Source organism: Bufo bufo, chromosome 1, assembly GCF_905171765.1.
Source record: "Bufo bufo chromosome 1, aBufBuf1.1, whole genome shotgun sequence".
NCBI lineage: Eukaryota > Metazoa > Chordata > Amphibia > Anura > Bufonidae > Bufo > Bufo bufo.
The window spans coordinates 622,943,593-622,966,302 of record NC_053389.1 but is presented as its reverse complement, the minus strand read 5'-3'; the positions used below and the strand labels follow the sequence as shown (position 1 = coordinate 622,966,302).

The window sequence follows — 22,710 nt, the reverse complement described above, 5'->3', positions numbered from 1 at the left end:
TATAGCTTGAAAAAGACTTGTTTAGTCGAAACGTTGCTTTGGTTCGGAGTCAATAAATATACGACTGGATTGAGGATTGGAGTGCCGCGGTTTTTTCCTATACTTACCTTAGGGATCAGGTAGGTGCACCAGGCCGGAACCTAAGTGGGAAGTTGCAGAAGGTGCGTGCGATTACGTCAAAGGACGCACCAGACTTGGTTGAGTGGCTCACTCAGCCTTCCACTTCTGCACCCTCCTCATCCTCTCTATTTGCACCCTATTCACTCTCTGCTATGTGCACCCCCAAAGACACCATCACCACCACAATATCCCCTCCGCTCGAGTCAGAGGAATTATTTTCCCATCCATTACAAGACCTTACCGATGCGCAGCCATTCTTGGCATCGGATCCGGAAGAGGAGGTATCAAAGGTCGCCACCCAACAGTCTGACGACACTACTCAGATCAGCCAAAGTAGGGTGGTCCCCGTTGTTGCTGCCTACTCCGAGATCTCTAATGTCAGTAGTGGGACGATGATGATGTGTCTATGGACGTCACGTGGGTGCCCACAAGAGAGGAAGAGGAGGGGAGTTCAGAGGGAGAGACGGAGCAGCAGATAAGGAGGAGAAGGAGGAGAAGCAGGCAGAACTTACAGTGCACAGGACGCAAAATGAATTCCCAGGGGGGGCTACTCCATCTGAGACAAGTCAACAGGAGTCTGAAGAGGAGTCAGAGGAGGATGGTGCGGGGGAGAAGGAGGAGCAAGAAGAGCATGCTTTAAACGTTTCTGGGTTCCCTGGTGTTGTCCGTGGCTGGGGGGAGGAGACCGAGGACTACATTATCCTGGACGATGAGCAGTAGCCAGGCCTCTCCACCGCTTCCAGTTTAGTGCAAATGGGGACCTTCATGCTCCAGTGTTTGAAGAGGGACCCCCGTATAAAGATCATAAAGGGCAAGGACCAGTACTGGGTGGCAACGTACTTAGACCTCCGATACAAACACAAAATGGCGGACATGTTACCAGCATCACAGAGGGCTGTCAGAATGCAGCATTTAGAGGCCTTGCTTTGAGAAATGCTGCATTCTGCTATTGCGGGCGCTGGCAGAGGAATTTCCACTCACAGAAAAGCAGTTGCGGGTACTAATCCAACAACGCATGCAAGAAGAGGGCGGTTTGAAGATGTGTTGGTGACTTCGGATATGAGATTATTCTTGCAGCCAATCCATCAACAGCCGCCCTCCGGATCCAGCCACACGGAACGCCTAGACCTACAGGTGTCCGACTACATTTGGTTAACGGCCGATGTGGACGCTCTGAGAAGTGAGGAACCCCTGGACTACTGGGTGTGCAGGCTTGACCTGTGGCCAGAGCTGGCACAATTTGCCATGGAACTGTTGGCTTGCCCCTAGTCCAGTGGCCTGTCCAAAAGGACGTTCAGCGCAGCAGGGGGGATCGTGACCGATAAGCGCACTCGCCTAGCTCACGACAATGTGGACTACCTCACATTTATAAAAATGAATGAGGCATGGATCTCGGAGGAATTCAACACCTGTGACGACCACGTTTAATTGAATTTCCTCACGTCAGCCCACAAATATCTGCCACCACCCAGAACAAATATTGGTCCCTGTCTTAGGTAAATACAGCGGCATAAAAGGCCTTTTCTGTCCTTTGAATGCCTAATGTTTTGGGCCTCGGAGGAATTCAACACCTGTGAATTTTTTTCAAGAGGGGGCATTTCGTTAGCCATGTTTTTAATCCAATTTTATATTTTTAGTTCTTTTAAACATATGTATTTGACCTTTATTTGTACTGGCCTGCGGTAAAATTGCTATCCATTGACCGTGTAATATACAGTACCTCCAGCCACATAATCACTTGATCTTTTCTGTCCGGTGAATGCCTAATGTTTGGGGCCTGTAGTCCAGTGGCCTACAGAAACATTTTTATCCATTGACTGCATAATGTACCTCGAGCCACATAATTAGAATTTCGGTTATGTCAGGTGAAGGCCTAATTTTTAAAGCCCGTACTCCTGTGGCCTAAAATAAAAATTTTCTAGGCTCCAACAGGTCATATTTCAGAGAATTTCCCTTCAAGACTCATAAAAATGTCCCCTGATTAAGATACATATTTTTTGTTGGAATTTTTGTCATTGATCCCCCTCTAGTATGTCATTGTCCATGTTTTGGGACTATTTGTGCACTTCTACTAAGTATTTGGTGGCTGCAAATATGAGCTGAAGGTTTTTCAGGTTCGCCTGCCATTAAAGTGAATGGGGCCCGCCGCGAACGTGCAGTTCACGAACATTTAATCGCGTTCGCAAACCATCCCGGCCGATGTTCGTACATCACAATTTGAGAATGCAGACATTTTTTTCTATATATATGCAACGAGCAGGACCATGGTACGGTGGGCAGTTATGCAGTGGGTCAGGATATGTGTATAAAAGTCTATGATTTGTTCGTGATGCCAATTGCAGCGTGCACAGGGTACTGTTGCAGGGCCCTTTAAGATGTTGTAACTCATGTACCAAGTAAGGAATGCCAGAGTGGGGATAATGTTTCTATGTAGTGTCAACGGTGTCTCCTACCGTGGTACGGCTGGACTCCTGGATACTGGCTCACTTGCAATAAAATGAGTGTTGCTAGTAGGAGTAATTGAGGAATTTGGTGGTAATGAATGAGATCCAGACTTGTAACATAATCCAACTTGTCTTTACTGAATGGCAGCATAAATCCATATGAGGTACAGCATTAGTCTTTAGGTCCCAGCAGGTTTCTGTCAATGTATGGCAGGGATCAATATCTCTTCTGCTTCTATACTATGTGCCTGGAGAATATGGCAGGAATCTGTCTTCTGCTCTATCTTCTGCTTGGTGTGGGCCTGACTAGCTGAGGAGGAATTTGGCTTCTCCTGGTCTCTGGATAAGTTACTCACAGTTCTGCTCGCAGGGAATGTTTCTTCCTGGAGATCTGTAGTTCTGGATATGTTGCTTGCTTGTCAACCAGCCGAGGCTGAAGGCTCAGTCTGGGAAGGGTGATCTTTGGTCTCAGCCGAGTCAGATCCTGGTTAGGGATCCCTATTTCTGGAAGCTCCTACAGCACAGCCTTCCCCTAGCCGGGGTGGCTGGTACACTAACTAGAACTTCCCTTCCTCCCCATGAGGCAGGATGTGGGAACATTCCACACCTCCTCAAAGAGGGGGGAGCTAGACTAGAATGAACTATTCCAGTCTAGATATACTAAACTGAACTAAGACCTGCTGAATACATTGCTGCCACCTGCTGGTGAACATGAGAATTACAGCAAATTATATGTAACAGGCTTGGATAATGCACATAATTGAGAAAGTGATATAAATTACACAGGATGACATTATACATACACTTAACAGGATGTAGCGGGGAGAAAGAGTTTAGTAACATAACTCTGGGATGTTACATTACCCTTTACTTTAAGGTAAGCCGTCCTCGGCTTGTGCTTAGGAGGGTGAGAAAGAACCAGCTCTGAGGTGCCCAATAAATACAAAGTGCTGCGTGAATTACATATAATGACATACATAGACAAAACATGAAACGGCTTTCCCCAGGTTCCTGCCCGCTAGAGTAAGGTGTCCAACACACTGTTTCCTTCTCTTGGTATAACCAGGTAACCTAAATACTGCACAAAGCAAAACCTTTACTGACTGACTTTTAGAGTATCGTCCACCAATACCAAAGAAAGCATGGGGGTGTCTTTACTCTGTAGTCCCACCATTATGTAATGGAATGCCCGCAAATGAAAGGGTGGCTTTATCCTGTATTCCCTTTCCTGCACCAAAGCCTGAGAAATTTGGCTTAAAGCACGATCACTATTGTGATTATGGGGTATCTAAATTATGGCTCTAAGGCTTGAGGCGCCTTACCTTAGGCAAAAGGCTCAGAAGGGGAGGTATTTATTGTCTCCGTATACTTCTGGCAATCACAGGAGGAGGGCATTATGATCCCATGGATCTCCTGGAAATGAGACACCTCAGGATGGGAACAATCCCTAACATGAAAAAAATGGGAAGGAGCAGTCTAGGACTTCTAACGATTCCCAAAGCAGCGGGGATACCTGTGTAGTTACTGGACCTGCCAGGACTTACCACTTGGTACTACCCTGGGTACCTATGGGTATATATCACCGGGTGTAGGCCATTAGTATTCAGTGTCCGCATGAAGGCAGTCCGTATTAAAGGGGGGAGTGAACAAGAGCTGTCAAGTTAAGGCATACAAAAGTCAGCTGCAATTTTTTTTTGTTAAGTGCAATGGTTAAGTGCAATCATCACAAATAGTGCATAAGTAGAGATGGCCCGAATAGTTCGCCGGCGAATAGTTCCCGGCGAACATAGCTTGTTCGCGTTCGCTGCTGCGGGCGAACATATGCGATGTTCGGTCCGCCCCCTATACATCATCATTGAGTATACTTTGACCCTGTACCTCACAGTCAGCAGACACATTCCAGGCAATCAGCAGCAGACCCTCCCTCCCAGACCCTACCACCTCCCGGACAGCATCCATTTTAGATTAATTCGGAAGCTGCATTCTCAGTGAGAGGAGGGACAGTGCTGTTGCTGCTGATTCAATAGGGAAAGCGTTAGCTAGGGCAATGTTCTGTGTCCACAGACTCATCTGCTGTAAGGACAGCATCCTGATAGCACCCCAAAAAGCCCTTTTCAGGGCTGGTACATCAGTCTGCTTTTTATTTTATTTATATATATATATATATATATATATTGCAGTTGCCTGCCCATGTGTGAGAGGCTGCAGGCTCAGTCATAGACAGTACTGTGTGCACACCATTCATACAGGGTGTGACAGAAAATACCTCGCAGATTAAAAAAAATTCTATTTAATCTTTTTCTGTGATATAATCACAGTTGCAAGCCAGTGTGTGTCAGGCCCACACAGACTGTATTGTGGCACTGGCTAGGCATCCACTCATACCGTTACAGGGTGTCACTCACTCAAATACCTTTCAGATAAAAAAAATTATATTTAATATTTTTCTGTGATATAATCACATTTGCAAGCCCGTGTGTGTCAGGCCCACACAGACTGTATTGTGGCCACTGGCTAGGCCTCCACTCATACCGTTACAGGGTGTCACTCACTCACAAATACCTTGCAGATAAAAAGAAATCAATTTAATAAATGGACCCCAGATTGGGGACGTAACAGGGATTAAAGTGATGAGAAGAGAGAACTACAGAAAATACCACTCATATCGGGTGTGAGAGTAAATTGCACGGCGCAGACGCAGTGACCGTGGCATGGATTCAAACAAAGGGGAGGGAGCCAGCGTTTTTTTAACCATCTCCCCGTTCGAAAAATCCATTTAATAAATGGATCCCAGATTGGGGACCATACAGGGAATAAACTGATGAGAATAGTACTACAGAAAATACCACTCACGGGTGTGACAGTAAATTGCACGGCGCAGACGCAGTGACCGTGGCGTTGGATACAATCAAAGGGGAGGGAGCCAGAGTTTTTTGAACCATCTCCCCGTTTGAAAAATCTATTCAATTCACCTTTCGGGGACCCTTGGTGTTGTACGTGGCTGGGTGGAGGAAGAAACCTTCAATGACATCAACGGGACATGGCTAGCTTGGTATCCAACCTTGTGCAAATGGGAAGTTTGCGGGTGGGCAAATAGACTGTTTGCGGTTGTTTGCGGTGCATTAAAAGGGGAGTTTGGTCTGTCAATGTCTGTGAAGCGGGCATAACCCTTACACTACCTGATCGATACAACATCATACCTGATCTTATACACACACTGGATGTTTTAAACCACGTTGTTCAAAAAAATTTTTGATTGTTAGGTGATTTATGCCCTTTATGGATTAAAATCCAACTCTGCGTCAACTATGTAATTTTCCATGGGAGTTTTGCCATGGATCCCCCTCCGGCATGCCACAGTGTTAGTCCCCTTGAAACAACTTTTGCATCACTACTGTGGCTAGAAAGAGTCCCTGTGGGTTTTAAAATTCGCCTGCCTATTGAAGTCTATGGCGGTTCGCCCGGTTCGCCCGTTCGCGAACATTTGCAGAAATTCGCGTTCGCGGTTCACGAACGGAAAATTTTATGTTCGCGACATCTCTATGCATAAATTCACATTGCGGCACCTAGGAGAGAATACACACAATGGGCATGTTATCTTGAACGTTGCATAACCTGTAAACTTGAAATAAAATTAGTGCAAAAACATTATGCAAATATCAGTGCAATCAATACTATCATAATACACTCAAATATGACTTGAGTCCTTTTACTTGAAATGCTTGACTGTGGACAGGAACAATAAGTCACTTGTAATCCACAGGAACAATAAGAGTTAATTGTAATCCAATGGAACAATAAAGTTAATTATAATTCACGCAAGGTAGTGTGTAATTTTCCTCACAGGAAAGTCTAGAAATCTTCCTCCTGGATCCCATATTTGAGGACGCAAAAGTTCTTTAAACTGTATGCTCTCAGCAGCTGTAATTCCTGCAGAAGCTTCATCTGCAATCTCCTGGTGGCTTTTTGTGGCAGAACTTGGAATTGCAGAATCACCTTTCTCTGGAAAATCCTCTGTAAGCCTTGTCTTTTTCCTTGTAGATGACAGGTTTTATGGACAGCAATAAAGGACGAACCCTTGGTCTTTCATAGCAAAGATCTCCGGATTCGGTGCTGGTTCTGATAGAGTCATATCAGGTGTGCTGTCTTTAGCAGGCGGCTGAGAAGACTTGGAAGCTTCATCACTAAACATCCTATGTATCTTTTTCCCTTCTTCTGCTCTTTTTAGAAAGTCCTGTGATTTACTCCACCTGCAAGATTATCTTGCCAGGTGACCTCTTCATCACTGCTGGAACTGTTGAGGAACACAAGAGGGCGCTCCTGCATCTTGTAGTTCAGGCTGGCTGCTGTGATGAAGCTACACTGACCTCTTGTGGCAATTTCTGGTATTGTCTGGGCAGTGAGGCTGGTCAAAGCTGCGGTGAGCTGCTGTACATGGGGAACTCCTGCAGGGGCAGAAGGGCTGAGAACTCCTGGCTGTAGTGGCTCTGGCAACGGTATCGCCAGTGGTGGTGGTGGCAGGGAAGAAGAGCTCTCTCCGGGCAGCGGAGTGGCAATTGATGAGGGACACCTTAACCACCTCAGCCCCCAGTGCTTAAACACCCTGAAAGACCAGGCCACTTTTTACACTTCTGACCTACACTACTTTCACCGTTTATTGCTCGGTCATGCAACTTACCACCCAAATGAATTTTACCTCCTTTTCTTCTCACTAATAGAGCTTTCATTTGGTGGTATTTCATTGCTGCTGACATTTTTACTTTTTTTGTTATTAATCGAAATTTAACGATTTTTTTTGCAAAAAAATGACATTTTTCACTTTCAGTTGTAAAATTTTGCAAAAAAAACGAGATCCATATAGAAATTTTGCTCTAAATTTATAGTTCTACATGTCTTTGATAAAAAAAAAATGTTTGGGTAAAAAAAAAATGGTTTGGGTAAAAGTTATAGCGTTTACAAACTATGGTACAAAAATGTGAATTTCCGCTTTTTGAAGCCGCTCTGACTTTCTGAGCACCTGTCATGTTTCCTGAGGTTCTACAATGCCCAGACAGTACAAACACCCCACAAATGACCCCATTTCTGAAAGTACACACCCTAAGGTATTCGCTGATGGGCATAGTGAGTTCATAGAACTTTTTATTTTTTGTCACAAGTTAGCGGAAAATGATGATTTTTTTTTTTTTTTTTTTTTTTCTTACAAAGTCTCATATTCCACTAACTTGTGACAAAAAATAAAAAGTTCTATGAACTCACTATGCCCATCAGCGAATACCTTGGGGTCTCTTCTTTCCAAAATGGGGTCACTTGTGGGGTAGTTATACTGCCCTGGCATTCTAGGGGCCCAAATGTGTGGTAAGGAGTTTGAAATCAAATTCAGTAAAAAATGACCTGTGAAATCCGAAAGGTGCTCTTTGGAATATGGGCCCCTTTGCCCACCTAGGCTGCAAAAAAGTGTCACACATCTGGTATCTCCGTACTCAGGAGAAGGTGGGGAATGTGTTTTGGGGTGTCATTTTATATATACCCATGCTGGGTGAGAGAAATATCTTGGCAAAAGACAACTTTTCCCATTTTTTTATACAAAGTTGTCATTTGACCAAGATATTTATCTCACCCAGTATGGGTATATGTAAAAAGACACCCCAAAACACATTCCTCAACTTCTCCTGAGTACGGGGATACCAGATGTGTGACGCTTTTTTGCAGCCTAGGTGGGCAAAGGGGCCCATATTCCAAAGAGCACCTTTCGGATTTCACTCCTCATTTTTTCCTGAATTTGATTTCAAACTCCTTACCACACATTTGGGCCCCTAGAATACCAGGGCAGTATAACTACCCCACAAGTGACCCCATTTTGGAAAGAAGACACCCCAAGGTATTCCGTGAGGGGCATGGCGAGTTCCTAGAATTTTTTATTTTTTGTCACAAGTTAGTGGAAAATGATGATTTTTTTTTTTTTTTTTTTTTTTTCATAAAAAGTCTCATATTCCACAAACTTGTGAAAAAAAATAAAAACTTCCATGAACTCACTATGCCCATCAGCGAATACCTTGGGGTCCTTTCTTTCCAAAATGGGGTCACTTGTGGGGTAGTTATACTGCCCTGGCATTCTAGGGGCCCAAATGTGTGGTAAGTAGGTAAATGACCTGTGAAATCCGAAAGGTGCTCTTTGGAATGTGGGCCCCTTTGCCCCCCTAGGCTGCAAAAAAGTGTCACACATCTGGTATCTCCGTACTCAGGAGAAGTTGAGGAATGTGTTTTGGGGTGTCTTTTTACATATACCCATGCTGGGTGAGATAAATATCTTGGTCAAATGCCAACTTTGTATAAAAAAATGGGAAAAGTTGTCTTTTGCCAAGATATTTCTCTCACCCAGCATGGGTATATGTAAAATGACACCCCAAAACACATTCCCCAACTTCTCCCGATTACGGAGATACCAGATGTGTGACACTTTTTTGCAGCCTAGGTGGGCAAAGGGGCCCATATTCAAAAGAGCACCTTTCGGATTTCAAAGGTCATTTTTTACAGAATTTGATTTCAAACTCCTTACCACACATTTGGGCCCCTAGAATGCCAGGGCAGTATAACTACCCCACAAGTGACCCCATTTTGGAAAGAAGAGACCCCAAGGTATTCGCTGATGGGCATAGTGAGTTCATGGAACTTTTTATTTTTTGTCACAAGTTAGTGGAATATGAGACTTTGTATGAAAAAAAAAAAAAAAAAAAAATAAGCATTTTCCACTAACTTGTGACAAAAAATAAAAAATTCTAGGAACTCGCCATGCCCCTCACGGAATACCTTGGGGTGTCTTCTTTCCAAAATGGGGTCACTTGTGGGGTAGTTATACTGCCCTGGCATTTTCCAGGGGCCCTAATGTGTGGTAAGTAGGTAAATGACCTGTGAAATCCTAAAGGTGCTCTTTGGAATATGGGCCCCTTTGCCCACCTAGGCTGCAAAAAAGTGTCACACATGTGGTATCGCCGTATTCAGGAGAAGTTGGGGAATGTGTTTTGGGGTGTCATTTTACATATACCCATGCTGGGTGAGAGAAATATCTTGGCAAAAGACAACTTTTCCCATTTTTTTATACAAAGTTGGCATTTGACCAAGATATTTCTCTCACCCAGCATGGGTATATGTAAAATGACACCCCAAAACACATTCCCCAACGTCTCCTGAATACGGAGATACCACATGTGTGACACTTTTTTGCAGCCTAGGTGGGCAAAGGTGCCCAAATTCCTTTTAGGAGGGCATTTTTAGACATTTGGATACCAGACTTCTTCTCACGCTTTGGGGCCCCTAGAATGCCAGGGCAGTATAAATACCCCACATGTGACCCCATTTTGGAAAGAAGACACCCCAAGGTATTCAATGAGGGGCATGGCGAGTTCATAGAAATTTTTTTTTTTTGGCACAAGTTAGCGGAAATTGATATTTTTTATTTTTTTCTCACAAAGTCTCCCGTTCCGCTAACTTGGGACAAAAATTTCAATCTTTCATGGACTCAATATGCCCCTCACGGAATACCTGGGGGTGTCTTCTTTCCGAAATGGGGTCACATGTGGGGTATTTATACTGCCCTGGCATTCTAGGGGCCCTAAAGCGTGAGAAGAAGTCTGGAATATAAATGTCTAAAAAATTTTACGCATTTGGATTCCGTGAGGGGTATGGTGAGTTCATGTGAGATTTTATTTTTTGACACAAGTTAGTGGAATATGAGACTTTGTAAGAAAAAAAAAAAAAAAAATTCCGCTAACTTGGGCCAAAAAAATATCTGAATGGAGCCTTACAGAGGGGTGATCAATGACAGGGGGGTTGATCAATGACAGGGGGGTTGATCAATGACAGGGGGGTGATCAATGACAGGGGGGTGATCAATGACAGGGGGGTGATCAGGGAGTCTATATGGGGTGATAACCACAGTCATTGATCACGCCCGTGTAAGGCTTCATTCAGACGTCCGGATGCGTTTTGCGGATCCGATCCATCTATCAGTGCATCCGTAAAAATCATGCGGACATCTGAATGGAGCTTTACAGGGGGGTAATCAATGACAGGGGGTAATCAATGACAGGGGGGTGATCAGGGAGTCTATATGGGGTGATCACCACAGTCATTGATCACGCCCCTGTAAGGCTTCATTCAGACGTCCGGATGCGTTTTGCGGATCCGATCCATCTATCAGTGCATCCGTAAAAATCATGCGGACGTCTGAATGGAGCTTTACAGGGGGGTAATCAATGACAGGGGGGTGATCAGGGAGTCTATATGGGGTGATCACCACAGTCATTGATCACGCCCCTGTAAGGCTTCATTCAGACGTCCGGATGCGTTTTGCGGATCCGATCCATCTATCAGTGCATCCGTAAAAATCATGCGGACGTCTGAATGGAGCTTTACAGGGGGGTAATCAATGACAGGGGGGTGATCAGGGAGTCTATATGGGGTGATCACCACAGTCATTGATCACGCCCCTGTAAGGCTTCATTCAGACGTCCGGATGCGTTTTGCGGATCCGATCCATCTATCAGTGCATCCGTAAAAATCATGCGGACGTCTGAATGGAGCTTTACAGGGGGGTAATCAATGACAGGGGGGTAATCAATGACAGGGGGGTGATCAGGGAGTCTATATGGGGTGATCACCACAGTCATTGATCATGCCCCTGTAAGGCTTCATTCAGACGTCCGGATGCGTTTTGCGGATCCGATCCATCTATCAGTGCATCCGTAAAAATCATGCGGACATCTGAATGGAGCTTTACAGGGGGGTAATCAATGACAGGGGGGTGATCACCACAGTCATTGATCATGCCCCTGTAAGGCTTCATTCAGACGACCGGATGCGTTTTGCGGATCCGATCCATGTATCAGTGCATCCGTAAAAATCATGCGGACATCTGAATGGAGCTTTACAGGGGGGTGATCAGGGAGTCTATATGGGGTGATCACCACAGTCATTGATCATGCCCCTGTAAGGCTTCATTCAGACGTCCGGATGCGTTTTGCGGATCCGATCCATCTATCAGTGGATCCGTAAAAATCATGCGGACGTCTGAATGGAGCTTTACAGGGGGGTAATCAATGACAGGGGGGTAATCAATGACAGGGGGGTGATCAGGGAGTCTATATGGGGTGATCACCACAGTCATTGATCACGCCCCTGTAAGGCTTCATTCAGACGTCCGGATGCGTTTTGCGGATCCGATCCATCTATCAGTGGATCCGTAAAAATCATGCGGACGTCTGAATGGAGCTTTACAGGGGGTTGATCAATGACAGGGGGGTAATCAATGACAGGGGGGTGATCAGGGAGTCTATATGGGGTGATCAGGGGTGATTAGGGGTGATCAGGGGCTAATAAGGGGTTAATAAGTGACGGGGGGGGGGTGTAGTGTAGTGTAGTGGTGCTTGGTGCTACTTTACTGAGCTACCTGTGTCCTCTGGTGGTCGATCCAAACAAAGGGGACCACCAGAGGACCAGGTAGCAGGTATATTAGACGCTGTTATAAAAACAGCGTCTAATATACCTGTTAGGGGTTAAAAAAAACACATCTCCAGCCTGCCAGCGAACGATCGCCGCTGGCAGGCTGGAGATCAACTCTCTTACCTTCCGTTCCTGTGAGCGCGCGCGCCTGTGTGCGCGCGTTCACAGGAAATCTCGCGTCTCGCGAGATGACGCGTATATGCGTGACTGTGCGCAGGGCTGCCACCTCCGGAACGCGATCCTGCGTTAGGCGGTCCGGAGGTGGTTAAGGACCTCTCTGGGTAAGACGTGCCCCTGTACACTGGGACTGAAAGTCATTACTAAATTAATTAGTTGAGCCACCTGTAGAGTTAAGGCAGCAGGGAGTTCAGGGATCACCATGGGAACCTCCGGGTTCAAGCGTCCCCCTCTGACAGTAGTTGCAGCACTGGACGACGGAGTGGAAGTTCCGGCCGCTTCCGCCGCACCAGTAAGTGTCCTTGGCAGAGCAGGCCTAGGCCTGTTTGGGGTATCGGGACCCATAGGGAGCGGTGCAGGGGCAGGTACGGACAGGGCCTGGGCCTCAGGGAGCGCGTCTGCTCCTAGCTGATGTTGCGGCCGGGCAGCCGGTTCCGGTGCCTCCTGGTAGTCATCGCGGGCTTCAGGTGCCGTCCGCGGTGCAGGCTGGTCCAAAGCCTGGGGCGACTGCATCAGCGGCATCCTCCGCGGGAACAGGCTCAGCATCGGCGGCCATCTTGGTTTCCGGGTTGGCGGCCATCTTCTTTTCCGTCATGGTGCATGCAGGAGGTGAGGATGGAGCCCAGAGGGAGGAGTCTTTATCCCCTTGACTCACAATAGAAAGTTCATGCTGGCAGTCTTTCGTTTTCCGCTTCTAAGGGGGCGTATTCGGCAATTTCGCGCTCTTGAGAGGGGGTTTTTAGACTTTTCCCACTTCTGGGCATGAAGAAGAAGCGCCATTTTACGAATATGGCGAATAACCCTTTGAATGCTGGAGCGCACGTTTAGCGCTTTCTGACACAGCAACAAGGCAATAAAGTAAATTTTCAGGGTTTTGTACAATTCTCAGAACTTGCAGTACTGTGATCCTGTTAAACACACAATTGGATCCGGTTCTGTTGGACAGGGATAGGCACACAATTCAATCCGATCCTGTTCGTGACGCCACTTAATTCAACGAGCAGGACCGTGGTATGGTGGCCAATTATGCAGTGGGTCAGGATATGTGTATAAAAGTCTATGATCTGTTTGTGACGTCAATTGCAGCGTGCGCAGGGTACTGTTGCAGGGCCCTTTAAGATGTTGTAACTCTCGTACCAAGTAAGGAATGCCATAGTGGGGATAATGTCTCTATGTAGTGTCAACGGTGTCTCCTACCGTGGTACGGCTGGACTCCTGGATCCTGGCTCACTTGCAATAAAATGAGTGTTGCTAGTAGGAGTAATTGAGGAATTTGGTGGTAATGAATGAGATCCAGACTTGTAACATAATCCAACTTGTCTTTACTGAATGGCAGCATAAATCCATATGAGGTACAGCATTAGTCTTTAGGTCCCAGCAGGTTTCTGTCAATGTATGGCAGGGATCAATATCTCTTCTGCTTCTATACTATGTGCCTGGAGAATATGGCAGGAATCTGTCTTCTGCTCTATCTTCTGCTTGGTGTGGGCCTTGACTAGCTGAGTACGAATTTGGCTTCTCCTGGTCTCTGGATTAGTTACTCACAGTTCTGCTCGCAGGGAATGTTTCTTCCTGGAGATCTGTAGTTCTGGAGGTGCTGCTTGATTGTCAACCAGCCGAGGCTGAAGGCTCAGTCTGGGAAGGGTGATCTTTGGTCTCAGCCGAGACAGATCCTGGTTAGGGATCCCTATTTCTGGAAGCTCCTACAGCACAGCCTTCCCCTAGCCGGGGTGGCTGGTACACTAACTAGAACTTCCCTTCCTCCCCATGAGGCAGGATGTGGGAACATTCCACACCTCCTCAAAGAGGGGGGAGCTATATTGGAATGAACTATATACTAAACTGAACTAAGACCTGCTGAATACATTGCTGCCACCTGCTGGTGAACATGAAAATTACAGCAAATTATATGTAATAGGCTTGGATAATGCACATAATTGAGAAAGTGATATAAATTACACAGGATGACATTATACATACACTTAACAGGATGTAGCAGGGAGAAAGAGTTTAGTAACATAACTCTGGGATGTTACATTTACTGTATATATATATATATATATATATATATATATATAAATATATATATAGCAACCAATCAGATTCCACCTTTCATTTTTCACATCTTCATTGGAAAATGAAAGAAGGAATCTGATTGGTTGCTATGGGCAACTAAGCCAGTTTTCCTTTGCACTCGTTTTGATAAATCTCCCCCACTGTGTACATAGCATTGTGTGTCGTCACACTGTACTAATCTGTGTGGGAAAAGTGACAGTTCACTGTGCAGACTGCACACAATACTGTGTTCAGAAGAGAGTGCATGGACTGAGAGCTGTCAGTAATGAGATCTACACTCACCTAAAGAATTATTAGGAACACCATACTAATACGGTGTTGGGCCCCCTTTTGCCTTCAGAACTGCCTTAATTCTACGTGGCATTGATTCAACAAGGTGCTGATAGCATTCTTTAGAAATGTTGGCCCATATTGATAGGATAGCATCTTGCAGTTGATGGAGATTTGAGGGATGCACATCCAGGGCACGAAGCTCCCGTTCCACCACATCCCAAAGATGCTCTATTGAGTTGAGATCTGGTGACTGTGGGGGCCATTTTAGTACAGTGAACTCATTGTCATGTTCAAGAAACCATTTTTCCAGTCTTCAACAGTCCAATTTTGGTGAGCTTGTGCAAATTGTAGCCTCTTTTTCCTATTTGTAGTAGAGATGAGTGGTACCCGGTAGGGTCTTCTGCTGTTGTAGCCCATCCGCCTCAAGGTTGTGCGTATTGTGGCTTCACAAATGCTTTACTGCATACCTCGGTTGTAACGAGTGGTTATTTCAGTCAACATTGCTCTTCTATCAGCTTGAATCAGTCGGCCCATTCTCCTCTGACCTCTAGCATCCACAAGGCATTTTTGCCCACAGGACTGCCGCATACTGGATGTTTTTCCCTTTTCACACCATTCTTTGTAAACCCTAGAAATGGTTGTGCGTGAAAATTCCAGTAACTGAGCAGATTGTGAAATACTCAGACCGGCCCGTCTGGCACCAACAACCATGCCACGCTCAAAATTGCTTAAATCACCTTTCTTTCCCATTCTGACATTCAGTTTGGAGTTCAGGAGATTGTCTTGACCAGGACCACCCCCCTAAATGCATTGAAGCAACTGCCATGTGATTGGTTGACTAGATAATTGCATTAATGAGAAATAGAACAGGTGTTCCTAATAATTCTTTAGGTGAGTGTATATCCTGCTTATAACGCCATGGTTCTGACTGTAGATAGCTGCACTAACGTTAACAGCAGAAATAGCTATTGTGTCTATAAATAATGGATTTTCTACAGAATAGAAAGTGAGAAATAGATCTGCTTATTACAGGTTGTAGCATACTGTAAGACTCACCATGTTGTGGATTGGAATGAAATCTTACTACCAAGTTACTTGCAGGTTCCAGCAGCCTGTATGTAAGTGGCTGCTAGCTGTGCTATGTAACAGGATGTGGGGGCGGGGCAGCAGAGCTTGTGCTGTGCATGTGAAATCCACAGGAATGCCCACAGAGCCTCACAGGAGATGACAGCAGTCAGCAAAACTTATAGAAGAGCATTTCTGAGGGCATGTGAAGCAAAGCTGATACAAATAAACAAACAAGTGCAATTTTATTATGTGCTGCATTACGGTAAGGTATGGGTTTATTGATTTTTAGTGCACAAAGGTGTCCATAGCCATTAATGTCCTGGTGATATCATTACAGGATTTTATGTGGTTGCACTTCCTGACTCTAGCATTACTATAACAACATGATGACGTATGGATCATGAGCAGATAACTTCAATCAGATCCCCAATGTTAACAAGACCCCAATAAGACCTCAGATCAGACCCCCAATCAGACCTCAGCTCAGACCCCAATGTGAATGACCCCCAAACAGACCTCAGATAAGAGCCCCAAAATAAATAAGATTACCCATTCAAACCTCAGATCATCCCACATAAATATTATCATCAGCCCCCATGCCTCTCATCAGCCTCCATGCCTCTTAGCAGCCCCATGCCTCTCATCGGCCCCCAGCAGCCTTTCATCAGCCTCCATGTCTATCATCATCCCCTAGCAGCCTCAAATCACATAAAATAAAATAAACTCTTACCTTTCCTGCTCCGGACGCTGCCACTCCTCACCGCCAGTGACCTTCTTCCTCCTGCCATCGGCTGTCCTGTGACCTGACGCGAACAGCGTGAGGTCAGAGAGCGCACTCACGCTGTGCACAGCCATAGCACAGCCAACAGGTGAGGACCAGGAAGCAGTGAGTACAGAGCCTTCAGCGGTTCCCAGTCCTTCGGTACTAATGAGCGCTTCCATAATTGGAAGCGCTTATTAGTATTCACCCCATAAGGCGCAGGGACATTTTCCCTCCACTTTTGGGGGAAAAAAGCATCTTATGGGGCACCAGCAACTGTCTTCCTCCTGCCATTGGCTGTGCTGGGACCTGATGTGCCGGTCCTCCGGTACCATAAAGGAAGATCTCATTAGAAAAATGAGGGGGAAAAAATGTGTCTTATAGGGTGAAAAATATGTAGCTTGCAGTGGATCTTCTGTGGCATCAGTACATCACTTAGTACAGTTAGAGAAATACTGTCTAGTTAGTGCTCAGTGCTGTCTTGTGTTTTGCCTGAAATGTAAAAGCTATTTATTAACTGCTGTTGAAACCACAATAAAGTGGTACTGTATTTGGACTTTCTCCCGTGTGTCACTGTCTCTGACTGTCCGCAAGCTGGCCAATCCTGCCTTTATCAGAGCTAACTCCCACTATATATATATATATATATATATATATAGTAAGGGATCGCTCTCTCACAGGGGGTCAGCAGCGACAGACTTCTTTAAGACAGTGGGTGTTAAAGTCCACAGAGTGCTTTATTTTGTTACTTCCACAATACAGTAGAACTTTCCCAGTTATAACCTCACTGAGTGAGGTGAGGTTCCAGCACCCCAACCCCAGTCTAACAGCCCTCCTGGCTGTGGACATACAAGCCTCTCAGGCTTCCCCCTCTCTAGGGTCACTTCCTCTTCCCCGGACTCTTACACAGAGGGTTGTTTTATCCCTCATTGATATCACAGCCCGCCTCACCTGCGATCACCTCAGGTTAAAGGGAATATGTGTAGTGGAAGGGTGTGTGAACTGTAAGCACCCACTGCCAAACCTACCTCACAGTCCAAATAAAACCCAGCCCATATAACTTTAACAAAACAGCTCCAGCAACTACGTTTGCAGAAGCGAGTGCAGCTTTTCTGGACTTCACTTATCTAACCCAGCTGAGGTATCTGGATGGGATATACACACACACACATACATACATACATATATACACTCTGCACTATTCGCACATACAGGTGAAACTCGAAAAATTAGAATATCGTGCAAAAGTCCATTTATTTCAGTAATGCAAATTAAAAGGAATTGCATTATTGCAGCTTAAAATTTTAATTTTGTGAAAAGGTTCAATATTCTAGGCTCAAAGTGTCACACTCTAGTCAGCTAATTAATCCATACCCCCTGAGCAAAGGGTACCTCAAAATTGTGACTTTGGGGTTTCATAAGCTGTAAACCATAATCATCCAAATTATAACAAATAAAGGCTTGAAATATCTCGCTTTGCATGTAATAAGTCGATCACATATGCTAGTTTCACCTTTTAAGTTGCATTACTTAGGGCTCTTTCACACTTGCGTTCTTTTCTTCCGGCATAGAGTTCTGTCGTCGGGGCTCTATGCCGGAAGAATCCTGATCCGCTTTATCCTAATGCATTCTGAATGGAGAGAAATCCGTTCAGGATGCATCAGGATGTCTTCAGTTCCGGACCGGAAAGTTTTTTGGCCAGAGAAAATACCGCAGCATGCTGCGCTTTTTGCTCCGGCCAAAAATCCTGAACACTTGCCGCAAGGCCGGATCCGGAATTAATGCCCATTGAAAGGCATTAAACCGGATCCGGCCTTAAGCTAAACGTCGTTTCGGCGCATTGCCGGATCCGACGTTTAGCTTTTTCTGAATGGTTACCATGGCTGTCAAGACGCTAAAGTCCTGGCAGCCATGGTAAAGTGTAGTGAGGAGCGGGGGAGCAGTATACTTACTGTCCGTGCGGCTCCCCGGGCGCTCCAGAGTGACATCAGGGCGCCCCACGCGCATGGATGACGTGATCGCATGGACACGTCATCCATGCGCATGGGGCGCTCTGACATCATTCTGGAGCGCCCCGGGAGCCGCACAGACTGTAAGTATACTGCTCCCCCGCTCGCCACTACTGCTATGGCAGCCAGGACTTTAATAGCGTCCTGGCTGCCATAGTAACACTGAACGCATTTTGAAGACGGATCCGTCTTCAAATGCTTTCAGTTCACTTGCGTTTTTCCGGATCCGGTGTGTAATTCCGGCAAATGGAGTACACGCCAGATCCAGACAACGCAAGTGTGAAAGAGCCCTTAAATAAATGAACTTTGCACAATATTCCAATTTTTCGAGTTTCACCTGTATATATGGACACTATGGGGACATCCATATAGTGAAGATGCCATGGGGGCATTTATGCTTCTGGGGACACTATTTGGGGCCATTCATAATACTGGGAGCATTATTGGGGGCCATTTATAGTACTGGGGGCACTATGGGGGGCCATAATATACTGTATAATGAGGGGATAAAAAAAAAAAGCCAATGAAATTCATACCGGCCGGAGCTGCGCACGCATTACACAGCTGTGTGCCATTTGTAAAAACGACTGGGTTCAAGTCAGTAAGAGTGCTCTATATGGACAGATATTAAGAGCAGGCTTCGTTCCGCTGTAGAACAAAAAAATGGCGCACCATAGGGTAATAACGTTTAAAATAGATACAAAGTGGTATCTCCAATAAATGGAGGCTCACCTGGTAGAGTTGTGCTAGTTTAGGCACAACTCTAATGTAGACATGTATCAAGTTGGCATAAGCCCCCTCACAACGGATGGTATGCAGCCCGGGATGGATACTTCTGTTCAGGGATGCCTGGAATCCCTCAGAAAGCCAGTGATTCAATAAAAGAAAAAACACCCAGTGGTTGGAATGATGAGGGTTCTTTTTATTTAAGCAAGCGGTACAACGCGTTTTGGGGATTAACCCCTTCTTCAGGTGCAATTGACTTGCAAGTCAATTGTACCTGAAGAAGGGGTTAATCCCCAAAACGCGTTGTACCGCTTGCTTAAATAAAAAGAACCCTCATCATTCCAACCACTGGGTGGCTTTTGCGCCGTGGGATATTCCTTTCTTTTATTGAACTATATGGACAGAGACATGATTGGGAGACTACTGTCATTTAGAGTCTGTGTGACCGCAGAAAACACAAATAATACATGAAAAGCATATTTAGCCTAACAGCTGGTCTAGGGAAGAATACCTCTGTACATTTGGAATACAACACAAAAAAATATTTGAATGTCTTCATATGAAAACAGAGCCATATTGGGATTGTGCACTTTACTGTAATAGGGTCACATACATGTGCTTTTAAAGATTAAAAAGCAAATGATTACTGTTCTATTAAAACCAGACAGATGCAAAAAAATATGTGAAAGTAGTAAATAGGAGCAGGTACAGACAATGTTTATTTCTTACCTGGAGCAGCAATCAAAATTTTAGCCCCACTGCACTGAAAGCAATTAAGAAACGATTTTGCACGTATGTTGTAGTTCAGACAAGCCATTGGACACCCATATTTCGATAGTGCCAACCAAAGCCAGATATATGCAGGCTCATTACCCATGAAGACGGCAACACAATTGCCACTTTTCAGATTGGCATGGTGGCTTAAAGCCCATGCTGCTTGATTGCTTTTCAGATCCAAGTCTCTGTAAGAATAGACCTGGTCCTCGTATAAAATAAATGTCTTGTTAGGTCTCGTGGACACTTGCTGTAAAAACACATCCAACATGCCAGGAGAGGAAGGAGAACGTGAAACTGACTTTTTAACCTTCAGGTAGCAATAGATAACTTTTATGAAGAATTTGAGATCTTCTAACTGGTAGGACAGGGATTTCCTCCGTAATACCCATAGCATGGGCACTATGCATAATATCACAAGCAATAAATACATCCTGTAAAATAAAAGAACAAAGTATTATTTGACAGGAAATCCATCATTAAAGGCAATTTTTGGTTATGAGTGCATTTTATTCAATTTTGGCTAAAAATCATATTTTAAATTGGCCTTTATTAAAAATATTGAGCCATTCTGTCACAAACAGTTAACTGTTTTTCTAACTGTCTGACTGGTACTTTCACTTTGTGCCGGTCATCTAATAAACCTTATCTCTAAACTATGAAGAGGTCATAAACACTTATTAAAGCCACATTCTTATCAGTAAGATAAGAACTGAGCTATAATGAGTGTTTATAATGTCAGAGAGCAGAGATAAGAAGCCCGTCAGCTCCCCAACTGATGGGAAAGAGAGATATTATTAATAAAGACCAGTTGAAAAAAATATTTACAATGCAATAATAAGAAAAATGTCCCCAAAGGTGTACATAGTCTTTAAAAGGAATCTGTCCCCATTTACCTCCCTATCCAACTGTTTCCATAGACACATAGATGTGGTTCATCTGATTAAAACTCTGTTGCTCTTTTGCTGATTTGAGGCTCTGTTCCCGAGTTACAATACTTTTCCAAATATGTAAATTAGGCCTTTGGTGCAAGGACGGCATCACCATTACACTTGTAGCACCCAAGCTTCACTCATTTCTGCCTGCTTTGATGGACAGGGCCAGGCAGTGGCAATGCATTGAGGGAGAAGCTGGCCACAGAAAGGAGCGGAGCTTTTGTGCAACAAGAGAAAAAGTCATGCCCTAAGTCTGTTTTTCAGATTTTTTCCAGTTTTTTGTTAATAGCACAATGTTCAACTAAAATATTTTTTATAATTATGTCCCCTTTTCCATATTAGTCATTTTGACATATGGGGTGTATGGTTTACGGTTACTGGAGGGCAGGTCTAGAAGCTGTGTTGTAGCATGTAGTAGCCTTTTTAACTATTTTTTTCCCTTTGTGTCCCCCATAAGGTCATACAAGACCTTTAGGGGGAATTTAACATTACTTATTTTTTTTTTATTATTGCTGATCTCTCCTATAACTAGGACTAACATATTATCCCTAGCTACAGGGGGAATACAATCCACAGGGAGGTTGTACAAGCTTGTGTAGCCTCAATGCCGAGCTGATCTGAGTCTGCTAAGATCCAGCAGCTTGCGCAGACACCCACCCGCAGTGACCACATGGCTGCTGGGACTGGAGCAGGAAGCAGCATTGCTGCTTCTTCATCTCTATACACAGTGCTCATTGAGTGTTGTGTGTGTAGCAATAAGGCAGGTAAGGGGATGTAAGAAAGCATCCCTGCCTTCTCTATCGGGAGTCCTGCTGTAACTGACATTAGTGTGCAGTCTGTGCAATGGCAAATCCCTTAATTATTTTAAAATTAAAGGGGTATTCCAAGATTTCCAACACCCGCACCCCTGCTGATCAGCTGTTCCCAAGGAGCTACCTATTCACTTCAATGGCAGCAGGGCTGCAGTAACTAGTTACATCCACTACACAGTGGACGAAGCTTTAGGGTCCATTCACGCGTCCGCAAAATGCGTCCGCATCCGTTCCACAATTTTGCGGAACAGGTGCGGACCCATTCATTTTCAATTGGGCCGGAATGTGCAGTCCGCATTTGCGGATCCGCACTTCCGTTCCGCCAAAAAATAGAACATGTCCTATTCTTGTCCGTAATTGCGGACAAGAAAAGGCATTTTCTATGAGAGTGTCGGCAATGTGCGGTCCGCAAAATGCAGAACGCACATTGCCGGTGTCCGTGTTTTGCGGATCTGTAATTTGCGAATCCGCAAAACACATACGGACGTGTGAATAGACCCTTATAGTTCTGGCACAGACTTTCTGCATCTGAGCTACTCGAGAACAGCTATTGATGGCATATCCTGCAGCCCCGCTGGTCCCAGCCACTCACTGCCCTCACCATGCCCGTTTCACAAAGTGGCGAGTGCGGCACAGAAACTTCACTTGCCAAAAATTTATGAACACAATGTTTGCAGCTTCCATTTTCTCCAAAAAAGAGGTGCAGGGAGATGATAAATCTCCCCCCAAGGGTATAGCCACATGGTCGGGTTTCCTGATGCATTTCTGGAAGCGAAAATCAGGAGTGAATCATAAAATAAGAGACACTATAAAGGACAGATATGACTTCTCCCTATTTTTTTTTATTTACTCCTGGTTTTGGCTTTATACATCAAACACCTTTTTGGGTGCAAACTAGGCAAATTGCAATTCACAAGGCTGGAAGGTGACATACTGACATGTGCTCTACTATGAAGGTGGTTTCACACACAGGCTCAGATTAAGGCCTAGTTTACACTTCAGTGATTTGATTAGTGATTTCCATCAGTGATTGTGGTC

The 22,710-nt window shown here is 44.9% G+C and overlaps 1 protein-coding gene across 1 annotated transcript in view; it reads right to left on the bottom strand.

The window, feature by feature from the left end:
- LOC120986240 (very long-chain acyl-CoA synthetase-like) overlaps positions 1–21,576 on the bottom strand; it is a 115,513-nt gene extending 93,937 nt beyond the window's left edge. Inside the window, exons 1-2 of the mRNA XM_040414707.1 lie at positions 21,518–21,576; positions 19,881–20,359 (exon numbers count right to left, since the gene is read on the bottom strand). Of these exons, the coding sequence (XP_040270641.1) occupies positions 19,881–20,359; positions 21,518–21,576 (538 nt within the window). The remainder of the gene's footprint in view (positions 1–19,880; positions 20,360–21,517) is intronic.
- Between the last annotated feature and the right edge of the window lie 1,134 nt (positions 21,577–22,710).